The sequence below is a fragment of the Equus asinus genome, chromosome 1 (assembly GCF_041296235.1).
Source record: "Equus asinus isolate D_3611 breed Donkey chromosome 1, EquAss-T2T_v2, whole genome shotgun sequence".
NCBI lineage: Eukaryota > Metazoa > Chordata > Mammalia > Perissodactyla > Equidae > Equus > Equus asinus.
The window spans coordinates 181,668,562-181,682,218 of NC_091790.1; the positions used below are offsets into that span (position 1 = coordinate 181,668,562).

Here is a 13,657-nt window from a genome sequence, read left to right on the forward strand (position 1 = left end):
GAAAGAGGCATATCCTTGAATTCTCCTTCTGCATAGTGCTACTAATTCAGGGGTGACAGTAGGGACTCAATCCAAAACACCTCCAAATCATTCTAGCACCTAGTACAACAATGGCACATTGGAGGAACTTTATTCTGGAATGAATGGATAGATAGACAGATGAATGGATGGATGGACGGGTGCATGGATGGATGCTTTTTCCATGGCCTCTACACTCTTCCAACCATTTCTAGCCACCAAAGTAATTTAAGATCCAGTTTTAATTTCATCTGTCAAGAAACTTTATCCAGATCCCGTAGTTGGAGGTAACCATTACACGTTCTGAATTCATAGTTTATTCTTTAATCTGTACTTGTCTAATTATGCTTTTATTGTAGTTGAATTTGAATACACCGTTCCCTTTAACAGATTGTAAATCCTTTGATATCTGGAAGTTTATCTTATTGAACCTTGAACTCCTCAAGGGCTTAGCATCCTGGCTGGCAGGGAGCAGCACTGAATAAAAAATCTTGTGCACAAGTGTACTTCCTAATCAATAATCTTGGATCATTGCTCCATATTCAGTCAGTATTTAGAAAATATCAGCATATAATTCATGACATATTCAACAAATACTTCCTGAGCACCTAGTCTGGGCTTGGCAAGAATGTAGATAAAATTTAATCACCTTGACATTTGTTCAATGTGTCAAAAACATGAATTTATAAAACGCTTGTTTTCTCATAAGCAGAGATATAAGTACTGATCCAAAAATGACCTTTTTTTGCAAAGAATAAATTCCCACCTAATAAGCAAAAACATAGATTTGACAATGAATCATCTTGTAGCAAGGAAAGGAAGCAGAACAAAATATTTTCAGAACAGAGTAAAGGTAGGACCCAGTGGGGCATTTTAAGTTCTATTGGAATGTAGTAAAAGTTCTGAGAGAACTGACTTCACATTCATGTTTTGGAGGAAAGAGAGTACTTTATATAACGCTTGTCTCATAGGGTGAACTATTTTTTATATGCACTGACAATAATATGAAAAAGCATTTTCAAATGCTGGCAACTTTGCAAATGGAGAAACAGATGCAAAGAGAAATTGCATGACTCCTAAGAGTCAAAGAAAATAAAGGGTCAAGTTTCCCCTCCAGCACTGTTTCAACTCCATTCAAGCCATCCCTACTTCAAGACTGTTTCAATATCCTTCATTATAGGAAAGCAATTCCTCTACGAAATCAAAGAATCTAATGATTCTGGTTAAAAACTTTCAATGTTTATCCAAAACAGTCAAACCACGAGGTAAACGAGGAGACTCAGAAATTCTCCTTTTCTGTATTCCAAGCAAGTTGAGGAATCCCCAGTATAGCATGTATATGACTGACCATCTATAGGCAAAGATATGTATTCAGTTAAAGTATCATGTTATAAATACTATACTACATGTACAAAGCAAATACGGATTTAATGGGGCTAATTTGCACGAGAAATTTTGCTTATGTTTCTGGTTGTCCCCAAAGCATTGGAATAATGGAGCCTACTTTTTTTTATAACAAAATAAACATTTTGGACTTATTGTACAGGCAGAGACAAGATGTCATGGTGTAGGCACTTCTTTTTAGTTACTTTCTACTCAGAATATCAAGATAAAGGCAGAAAAGATTTTGCATATATGGAATTTCAGATTTAAATGCCCATTATAGGTCCTCTGTAGTAGGCTGGGTATACTGGCAAAACAGAACTATTACTACCATATTCATTTAGCACTAAATATGTGTCAGGCAATGTTCTAGGATATTTGTATATGCAATTTCCTTTAATCATCTCAGGAACTCTATGAAGTAGTAATGATGATTTCCATGGAGATAAGAACTTGAGACTAAGAGAGGTCAAATAATGTGCCAAAGGCTATAAGATTCATGAATGGAAAGTTGAAATTCACACATCTTCTTCTGACTTTGAGGTCTTGTTTTCAATCACTATATTACAATACATTTAATCTTCATAATAAGCGTACTTATTATCCCCACTTAACAGATGCGGAAACTGAGGTTCAGAATTCAGTACCTTGTCAGGAGTTACACTCATCTACGGAGTGACCCATTCCAAATTAAATCAGGGTCAGTGAAACTTTTCTCCTTCAAATTACCCTTTCCAGTTGACACTGTGCCACTAATAATTGTGGTAGAGGCACTCTTGTGAAGTTACTATCTTTTACTGTTTTTATTTATCTTCAAATTATTTACTTGAATAAAAAGACAAGAAACAAAATGAGCAAAAACTTATGTCTCCTTCCTCCAGTAATGCAAAAGGAGTGACTCTAGTTGGAAGCACAAAAATGTGAGCCCTGAGTTATTTCAGGCTCATCCAGTAACCTCGATACACCTTCTCCCTGCGGACTCAAAGCAGCATATGGCTGTTCTTTCCAAAGTTCAGGCTCTGCTGTTTACTCTGAACCTCTAGGTTACAATACGTTTTGTAATCACTAATAAAGACGACTTGTCTCTTGAGAGAATCAGCCTAACAAAATGGAGAGACCTAACTGTGCAAATTCCTTCTCAGGAAGACAATACGCCCTTCATGCGTGGACTGAGATTATTGAATAGAATACCTAAATCAAAATAGACAATTATGTTAACTGATTGCAATTGCTAAATTAAGAACATATGTTAGTTCCATAAGAAATGAAAAGGAACAATAATATTTGGAACGATAAAAAGAATGCTTTTGAGGAAATAAAACACCTCATATTTCCAGCAAAACCTACTTTATATAAAATAAAAATTCTTTTACTGTGCTAAGATACATTCAGGGCAAATTTGTTGCATACATATATGCTTAATTATACACTCTCTGTGTACAAGATTATTTTATGGTTGAATTCAGCCAGAAAAACTGGCTCTTTGAAAATAAGCAGAATTCAGTCCAATAATTGGCTGATAAATGTTTTCCATTGAGAGTGTGAAATCTAGTGTAAATCTGGTTTAATAGCATAAGGGGAGATGCAGCATATGGGGAAGAGTACCCTCTCTGATGTTTAACAACCCCCAATCAGCTGTCAGGCCAGACTAGGAAGCTCTCTCTAAGCTGCCATTGCAAAACCATGCACACACCTTCATCAGTGTACCGGCCTCGTTGCTCTAGAATTCTGGGTTTGAGCATCTGTCTCTCATCCTAGACTGTGAGCACCTTGAGAGCAGGGGCCACAAACTCACTTTAGTCCCAACTCTTAGCACAGAGTATGTGCACAGAATGAACTTATCAAATCCATTCAAGATTAACTGCCTAGGTGGCAATACCTAGCCACATGCTACCATAGGGAAGGAAACTATGTATTTATATCACATAAAGTTTACTTTTTAAGTGCAGATAGATTTTCTAAAGTATTAAGGCCAATATAAAAGACGAGCAGAAACAACGAGCTGTGGGGACAAATGGTCAGCATTTTAAATGTGGAGATTCTGTCTGAACTTTCTAAAGCAAACTCAAGTGCCTCTTCTAATAGGACCTTCACATTTCCATTCATCACGCTCCTTATCAGACCTCCCACTAACCATATACCATCATGAGATACTGGATTAACAACAGGTAATGTTTGTGGATTTCATATGTGCCAGGCCCTGGACTAAATGCTTTATTGTATTATTTCATTTAATTCTTATTACAACCATATGAGGTAGGTGCTACTGATGTTTCAATTTTACATATGATAAAATAGAGGCAAAGAATTTTCTTTGGTGCCTTGCGTAAGTTCTAAGCAGAATTTTAACAAATCAGTTGCTTTCCAAGCATCCCCTACTCTACCTTCAAGCAAGTGACTGATTCAACTCTCAAGGAGAAATAGTCATTCTGTTTATCCTGATAAACTCCAGAATTCAACCCTTGACTTTTAACCTCTCCCCATCATCTAATTCACTCTCTTTTCTTCTGGGAGTTGCATTCTCTCTGTTTCAGTAAAGCTACCACTGCTATCTAGTTATAAATGATCATAACTGTGCATGAGAAATAATCTTTACAAATTGTTTTCATATATTTTATGAATGAAACACAATAATAAACATAAAACTTTCATGCACTGTTAAATGTACATAAAAGATCAGCTTGAGATTCAATACGAAGTTTTATAATAAATATATCACGCATATGTAGAGAGATAAGTGTGTGTGTATTTGTGTGTATAGTTATTTTAGCTATCTTGGTGTCATATATTAGTGAACATATCTTTCAACCATTGAATTTTGTTATACAAATCTTTAATCATGAGAATACAATAGGCAGTTTGGAATTAAGAAAAGTCAGATAAAAAGCAGCTTCCCTATTTTAACCCTTGTCAAATTTTCTTTGTCATGTTTATTTCATTTCACATAGGTCTACTTTCAAAAGGGCTTTTGCTAAACAGCTATTGATATTCATATTTGTATCAATAATCTGTAGAGTTATCAAAGCCATTTCAATAAACGTCAATTTCAGTTGTGGAACAGTGGATAAAATTTCATCAGGCTGCTACATATAGTAAACTGTAGATATGTGGTCTTACATGTACAACAACAGTTGGAAATATAAGCCGTCTTTGTGGTTATTGAATGCAGAACTCTCACAACTGTCAGGAAGCCACTTCAGAGACAATAAATCATAAATACCCTAGTTTTGTTATTTCTCATCATCTGCTTCTTTGCTGAGAACTTTGGTGACTGGTGCTGTACAAACATATCACTTCAAGGGCTATACTGGATGCACAGAAGTGAAAAATGTATTAAAAATACCAAATTTTTAGTGCCTTTCGAGTGGGTTCAAAACCAAGAAAGCACATGCAGACATGTTGCACACAGACAAGAATGATCTCTCTCCCCATCCTCATGTGTGTCATAAGCTTTTACCTTCTAGCTAGGGTGAGCTGTAGCTAGGAAATGAACTTAATTATTCATTTAGGAAATGAATTTAACACTCACAGTGTTATGATAGTTTTAAGAATGAAGAAGAGGAGATACTTTCATTAGAGAAAAGAGTGAAATACACATTAAAATAATAAAACAGTAGAATATGTTTCTAGTTTATTTGAAGCACTTAAAAAGTATCTTACTGCCTGTAGAGGAAACACTGCCGTAGTAGAGATTTCTTGGCCTCTCGGTTCCTATAAACAGTCCTGCCTTACAGATGTAGAAGAGATGCTGTATGAATGAACTCCAGTCCTTAGCTGAGACTACAGGGCATGCTCCCTATTTCTCTAGACCCAAACAAGCCGGTGTGCGTTGGTATGGCACCACAGCGGCTAAAATGTGAAATAATTCCTTACCCAGTGGTAAACAGATGCTGCCCCAACCAGTCCTACACCCTCCGCCCCACAGCCACCACTAGCCCTGTGCCCTGTGATTTCCTGGGCCTCCCTTATCTGTCAAGTTCAAGATTGGCTTCCTGCTCCAGAGGCCCTTATAATTGGTGGGTGCCGGTACCAGGCAACTCTCTACAGAGCCCCCAAAGACCCCTTCCCTAGGACAGCCCCTCTGGAGGGCTAATCGCCAGTCAGGCACATCGGATAAAGCTCCTCCACCTCGCAGCCGTCCAATGTGCCACACCCACCGGGTCCCCACCAGATCCCAGTGTGAGGAAAAAGAGCCCCTGGTGGCAGTGTGACACCCAGGCAGGCAAATGTCCTGTGGCCTTTGGCACCACCTCCAGGCCCTGGGACTCAGCTTTGGACTGGGATCTCCAAGTCATCTTCATATGGCCTTTGACCTTGACAGTACCAGAGGTAGATAGGGACAGCAGGCAGACCTAAGGGCTGTTAAATAATCTGAACATCACTTTTGGATACATCAAGTTTCTCTGCTGTTGCAGTTGAAAGAGGTAATATAAATACAGGTGATGATTCAGTTCCATCAATCAGATGTAGCCATAGGTCTCACCTTACAATGCGGCAAAGGTGAAATACACTTATTTTAAGCCCTAACTTTATAATTCATGGCATACTCTGTCATACACCACTCCCCCCCAACCACACACACACACACACACACACAAAGTGTACAAACACTTGAACAAGTAAGACTTTCAGAAAAGGGCAAAATTTCCCTAGGTATATAATCAATTAAAAGATAATAAGAGCTTTCATTAAATCCCTACAGATATCAGGAGATTTCTCTACACATGTTTAAGACTTTCCATAAAATTTTACAGTTGAAAGAAGGATCAAATCATACATTTTCTGAAAATTTATTTACAAGAAAATCTATTCTAACAAAAGTTATATTATATACTTAAAAATTAGGCATTCCTCTCTGAGAACTATATACATTAATGGGAGGTTATATGGATACTTGCTTTTAGATGGAGTTGATTCGTCCAGTGCCCAATGACTTTGTATTCTGTGCTTTTGTTGGTTATTTGATATTGGAAGATATCATAACGTCCAGGAGCATCTCCGTTTTCATTAAAAGTGACAGGTGTCCCAGCACTACCTATAAATGTTTAGAAAACAATGTTAATAAAGTTTTAGCAAGATAGCCCACTGGGTTTCCTTTTGTCTAAGAAAGAATGGTAGATAAAAATATATTGTGTGTAGTAAGAGATATGAAGATTGTAATCCATACAAGTTCATTCCTGATAGCACACTATCCTTTCCATGAAAAGAGACCCAGACATACATACAGGAAGAAGACATGCTTTATTATGCACATTAGAAAGTAACTGATGAGTATCCAAGTCAGGCAATGTACATAATGGTTAAATAAATAAAAGTTGATAGGCTGAAGATTCAATACTGGCTACAGAGAATGACAGTTAATAGAGAAGAGCGTAAATGTCTTGAAGCATAACAGCCATTGTACAATATGAACTGCAAACAGCAACTGAGAATGTAGCAGAACGGCCCACCTAGAGTCCCTAGAATTTTACTTTCTTCTGACTTCAACTCCACTCTGAAGCAGTTGCCCATTCAATTTCTCTTCTAAGCCTCTGCTTCTGCTACCTGTGCCCAAGAGAATATCACTGAGGACTGCTGTTGGGAACCTCTCAATGGATGAGGCAGTGACCACTGGGAAGTCCCAACTCTGCTCAGATCATAAAAGTTCCCCCGATGCACTGTGAGGAGAGTAATAGTGGCAGGGCAGCAGGATGCAAGAAATGTAGTCTTTTCTAAAGTCCCATTTCTTTTGGAAGCTTTCATCTTTTCTCTTAATAGTTCCTGCTCACTTTTACTTTCCCTCTTATTAACCTTTATATGATCACAAGTTTAAGTGTAGAAAGGGATCACTACCCCCAATGTCTTCTTGTTCCATCTAGCCTCACTATCTATACAGACTTCCTTTGCTCTAACAGCCTTTAGCAACCCCTTCATCTTCTTGGATCACTCTTTGCTATCTTGACAAATTCACCTGACACCAATCCTTTTTCTTTGTCCTATCTTCTCTCTGCAAGTCCCCTTCCCTGAATTCCTTCTCATTCATATATGGTGTAATTTCTATACTGTACTAGAAAGTTTCTCCTTCTTGTTGTCTCTTTTCCGTATTGTACTCTCCAAAAATATATATTACAAATAGTTATGTATAACTCCATATATTTCCACCTTTTAATGAGTTTCTTATTCTACTTGTAGAGTTATATAACTAAAACCAATAATCACAAAATTCTAAAACATTTAACTTAAAAAATGAATGATTTAAAAAAATGACTTGCAAATAAATACAATCAGAGTCATACAGCGGCAATTAGGGTACTTTCCTAGTATTCAATGGAGAGATGTCTATTGTTCTCTGTTATCTGGAATCTTCCTAAAATCTGAACAGAGTGTGAAGTCTCTGATGAGACCACAGATACCTGGCAACTGCAAAAACCGCTGAGGCTGCAAGAGATGGCACAGCATGAGGAAAGAGCACTGGTCTGAGAGTCAAGAGCTGCATATCTATGCTAACTCTGCTTCCTTGTTCATTTCCACAACGTACATATGTTTCTTTTTCTCTACTTGTCACATATGGTCTTAACAATGAATATGAACATATCTGGAAGTCCTAAAGAGCCGTATACATTTAAATTATTATTATTCTTAGTTCATATGGGAAATGACTTTATATACAAATCAAGAAAGAAATAGGAAATTGGGGAATAAAATAGGCGCTCTCCAAGGAACTAGTACTACCTTAGCTACTCCTTAGATACTCAAGTGGAACCCATCTGCCACACCTGACCCAAACCTTTTCTAACTCCTAGTGATCTTGAGCAGGTTAACTTTAAAATCCTGTTTCCTCCTCTGAAAAAGGGCGGTAATAATGACACTTTTCTCACAGAGTTGTTATGAGAATTAAATGAACAAATGTTGTCAAGGGCTTAGAACAATGCATGGGCAATTAGATACTATTATTATTCACCCCACAGGTATTTTCCGCATACACCACTACACAGTAATAGATAGGATGTTGAGAGTTCTTTAAGTGACATGTAGGCAAAGGATAATGGAAATTCAAATTGGAAAAAGATTCCTGGATAGAAAAATGAATACCAGTTATGAATTTCACATTAATGTCATCAGCAATTTCTGACATTTATATATATATACCACTTCAAAAAATCCTGATGCCATATTTTCCCCAATTAAAGAATATTTAATTTTCTCTAACTAAAATCCCCAATGTTGTCACATCCCTCACTGATGACTCCTTATCCCCTACAAGTGCAGTCCCAATCTTTTTTTATCATAATAGAAGAATTTTACCCAGAATAGAATACCACTTGTGGAACACAGTCTCATGAATGTACTCTGAGTTATACATAACTCCTAGTGTGCCAGCTGTTGCTACATCTCTTCTCCAACTTGAGGAAGTATATTGGAAAGCAAGTGAGCAAGAGCCATATTATCACAAAAATAATAATTCTCCAACTTAGATACTTCAAATGTCATGACTAATAGCAAGTTACACTAAATTTTACATTACATCGAGAGGCAATATACTAAAGTGGTTAGGTGTGTAGGTTTTGGAGCCATATCGTTGGGTTCAAACCCAAGTTGTGTCACTTCTTAGATGCATGATCTCAGGTAAGTTACTTGATTTCCCTGTACCTCACTTTTCTCATTTTTAAAATAGGTTAATAGTACTTCCCACCTCAGAGGGATAGATGAAGATTAAACGAATCAGCATATGTAAAATATAGTAAATAAAAATATATGTAAAACATAATAAGCATTATATAAGTATTAACTCATATTTCCTTTATTTTTTTATGGCAACGCTGTGTTTAGATGCAGTGTCTGCATGAAAACATATGAACCTCTTAGTGAGTATATATGGCTTTCCTGAAGTCACATTTACTAATTTCTGTTCTCCTCTTTCAACACAATGCCACATGTACCTAACATCCACTTGTCTATATTCACCATGCTCTTTCTCATCATCCTGTCTTTGCACGTTATTTTCTGTAAGTCCCCTTCTTCCTTCCTCCTAACCCTTCTTCTCTACATAATTCCTTCAGGATGTGGCTCAAAAGTCACACCTATAGAAGCTCGATCTTCCAAACCTGGAGCAGAGGCCCAGGTGCGTTTTCGTGTCCTATCCTGATCTGTCATAGCACTCCCTACACTCCACACACTTTCACTATTCATCCTCATACCGGGTCAACCCTTTCATTTAACAGATATTTATTGAGAGCCTACTACATGCTCGACACTGGGTGAAACCTTAGGCTTCCTCACAAAACTATGGTGTCCTTAATAAAGGCAGAGTGTATCTCTTATTTTGTAGGAATGGCACCAAAGACAGTGCTCGATATTGTGTGAGCAATCAATAAATTACAATAATGCATAGGAGAGGCATCCCTTAATGATCCCAAGCAAACCAATGTTAACGCTCTTCATAACGTTATGAACTTCATTGATACCACCTCTCATCTTTCATATTCACAAATGAAGGGACCAAATCAGTCCCTTCCACATTGCTATCAGTGTGATGTTAGAAACCACTCTCACAACTTGTTTTATGAATCTGATTTCTGAAGTTGGGCTAGGCTTGCAATTGAATTACTTCAACCTTTTCATATGAAGAGCTGACTCCATTGCATATTGGCTCATCTTGAATGACTTCCCTGGCACTGTGGTCGAAGTAACAAAGAACGCCCTTCAGTAGCCATGAGGCGCCATGCTGTTTACTAATTTCTCCAAGTGTGCCCTATTTTTTTAAAAGATCACCCTTTGTACTGAAACTGTTCACCCTGGAAAACAGAATTAAGTAGCATTTTTCCAGAAAAAAAATTCAAATTTGACAAATGTCTCAATATATCCATCACTTTATTACGGTTTATTAACAACACAGGTAAGAAATATATATATATACATGTATACATATTTGATTAGGCCAAATTCAGACCTATATTTTATACTATAAATTATGCTCCAGCAAATTTTTTTGTTTTGTTTCTTTCCACCCTGCACTTTAGGTGTTTCAGAAATTTTGGAGTGCATTAATATTTTTAGATACTTTTCATCCATATGCACTAGTGGAGAAATGGAAACAACATGGAATTGTGAGGTAATTTTTCCTAGGCAGGTACTGCTCTCAGAGTCTACACCTCTCCTTGAACATGTTCTGTTTAATAAGAAACGTGTGGAAAAAAATAGTTTTATTACTAGGTATATCAAACACTTCAATGTGCTTTTGCAAGAAAAATGATACATTCAACGAATATTTTATTGGAAAAAGTTGGTTCTTTTGAATACTGTTCTGGGAAAGAGTACAGGCTTGGGACTCAGGGACTGGAGTTTGATTTCTGGCTCTGTTCATTACGCAGGTGATCCGGATAAGTTACCCTCCCTAAGCCTATTTTCTCAACTGTCAAGGAGGCATAATAACCCCAATCTCCCTGGGCTGTTACAAGGGTTACATGAGATGATGCATGTGAAGCACTTAGTGCATGACAGGTGTGCAAAGGTGTGCAATAAATGGAGAATATCATCATCATTATCCACTCCTTTGCCTACACTTATGCTCCCTTGATCTACATTTTCTTGTTTCCACAATGCAAAATGTAATGCAAGAATAATTCATTCACTTTTATGTGCAAATATTATAAATATATTTATAAGCGTAAGCCATTCTGTGTATTGTCAAGTTTATTACTTTCCTTCCTCCTTCTTGCTACCAAAACTTCATCCATTTTCCTATTCATAACCATCTGCACTATTGGGTAAGCAGGAAAAATTAAGAAATCTAAAATGAAATCAGTTAATTTAGTAATTTTTAGCACCCTTAGAAGAAGAATGGATATATGAGATTTAACTCATTGACCAAAATGCCATAAGAAACAGGCATTTTTAACAGAATCTCAATTATTCATGCTCTCCCTTTCCTTATTCAATTTATTTTATCAAGTATTTATTACAATCAATAAACAGAACCATATATTTGAATTGAAATCATATTATAGTTTAATTATTTAGGGATCGGTCAGATTATGTCAGCGACTCAGTCATTGTTCATTGAAGACTTTAGCACTTGACTCATTGTAGTCTTCTCTATCCATATTCCTGTTATCATTTCTGGAGTCCTCATCATCCACCTGGATGACTCAACATCCTGGCCTCTGTATTAGCTGACTCTCTCCCTTCTAATTTATCATTCCTTCCATGCATCTCTCCACTCACTATCATGGTCACACTCTGAAAGTTGTTCTGCCCAGTAACTACATCATCTCCCAGATTTTACTCTCTGGATACCACCTTCCAGTCCCACTGTAACAATTCTATGAGGCTCTAAATTCACTGATTCATTTATCACCCCAATTTTTGATTATACTTCACCCCATAATAGTTTCTCTTCCCTCCTATTCTTGCGTAAGTTCTATGATCTGCCTTGCAAGTTCCCTTCGCTTATACTTCTCTCTCTGTCCAGTTTTAATCCTCTGCCAAAGCACAATCACGATTAAACTCAATAGTACATCTTCTTTGCATATTCTCAATCAGCTGAATATTGTTTGAAAAATCGTAAAACTTTACTGTCTGGCAAGGCCAGGACTAGGCTGAGGGAGGCGAATGCCTCGCACCCGACTCTCAGGGGGAGTCCTTCCCTAAATTCTGCACATTCGGTGCCCACTAGCTTCCCTAATCTGACCTTGTTGTCCGGTCTTATTTTAAATTCTTGACCTTAGATTTCAAATGTGTAGCCAACATTGCTGTCACCCTCCATGCACTTTCAGTGCCATAGTTATCTTTTCTTTCTTTTACATCACATATTTAGACTGTCTGCAGCATTCCCTTCAGTTTACAAATGAGTTCTAAAAGTTCTCATCTTTTAAAAAAAGCAAGCAAACAAATCCCATTAATAACCCTACTACCTCATTTATCTGCTCACCTTAAGAGTAAAACAAAATTGTTTTTTAAGATTGCCCCTGAGCTAACATCTGTTGTCAATATTTTTTCTTCTTCTTCTCCTCCAGAGCCCCCAGTACATAGTTGTACATTCTAGTTGTAGGTCCTTCTAGTTCTGTGATGTGGGATGCCGCCTCAGCATGGCTTGATGATCGGCGCTAGGTCTGTGCCCAGGATCCGAACCAGTGAAACCTGGGCCACCCAAACAGAGCATGCAAACTTAACCACTCAGCCATGGAGCCGGCCCATAAAACAAAATTTTTTGAGTGAGAAGTCTTCACTGTCTCCATTTCTTATTTCCCATTTATTCTTCAACCCATTTTAATCTGAAATTTAACCTCCACTGCTGAGTCTCAAATTTATACATCTAGCCCTGAATGCAGACTTATTCAATAACCTGTGTCTCCACTTGGGTGCTTGATAATCATCTTACACTTCATCCAGAGACAACACGTGATTCACTTTCATTTCCAGACCTGTTCCTCACAGTCTTTCCCCTCTTAGTAAGCAGCTGAGGACTGTCCACCATTCAATCAAGTCAAAACCTAAGGTAAAACCCACATCTAACTGTGAAATACAAAGAGTGAAAGTAAACTATGGACTTCAGTTAATAGTAATGTATCAATATCAGTTCATTAATTATAACACATGTTCTACACTAATACAAAATGTTAATAATTGGGGAAACTGTGTGTGGGGGGGTAAAACTTGGAAACTGTACTATCTGCTCAATTTTTCTGTAAATCTAAAGTTGTTTTTTAAAGAAATCTAAAAAAACTAAAAGAAGAAAGATGAAATTATTTTCAGTAATACATTTTGTGCAACCCAATATATGCAAAATATTATAAGTTCAAAATATAATCAATATAAAAATATTAACAAGGTACTTTCCACTTTTTTTACATACTAAGTCTTCAAAATCCTGCGTACCCTTTATCCTTACAGATGATTGCACTTCCAACTAGCCATGTTTCAAGTGCTCCACGGCCATCCATATTAAACAGCGCAGGTCTAAGCAACAAATCATTTGAGCAGTCGCTGTTCTACCCCTGTTCATTTTGGAAGAAGTCCACTGCTCAGCCTTTCTGATCTGACCTCCACTTCAAATGGACTGAACTTCTTTCACTAGTTTCTCCCCTAAAGAGGTGTGGATCCACCCAAGACTGACCCAGGGCTCAGCAGGTGCCAGATCTGGAGATAAGATCCTAAAATAAAATCTAAACTGTTCCAGTGGTACAAACAAACAAACAAAAGCCTACTCTAATGCATTAACAGGTTCTATCTCCAAAACATATCCAGAATTTCCCCCTCCCCCCCTCCATTTCTTCTT

At 37.3% G+C, this 13,657-nt stretch overlaps 1 protein-coding gene across 2 annotated transcripts in view; it reads right to left on the bottom strand.

Annotated features, from left to right (window-relative positions):
• Positions 1-13,657, bottom strand: part of GRM8 (glutamate metabotropic receptor 8) — a 720,262-nt gene that overhangs the window by 146,254 nt on the left and 560,351 nt on the right. For both annotated transcript variants that reach the window (XM_044755640.2, XM_044755579.2), the window contains exon 8: positions 6,300-6,436. In XM_044755640.2, coding sequence (XP_044611575.1) covers positions 6,300-6,436 — 137 coding nt within the window. The remainder of the gene's footprint in view (positions 1-6,299; positions 6,437-13,657) is intronic.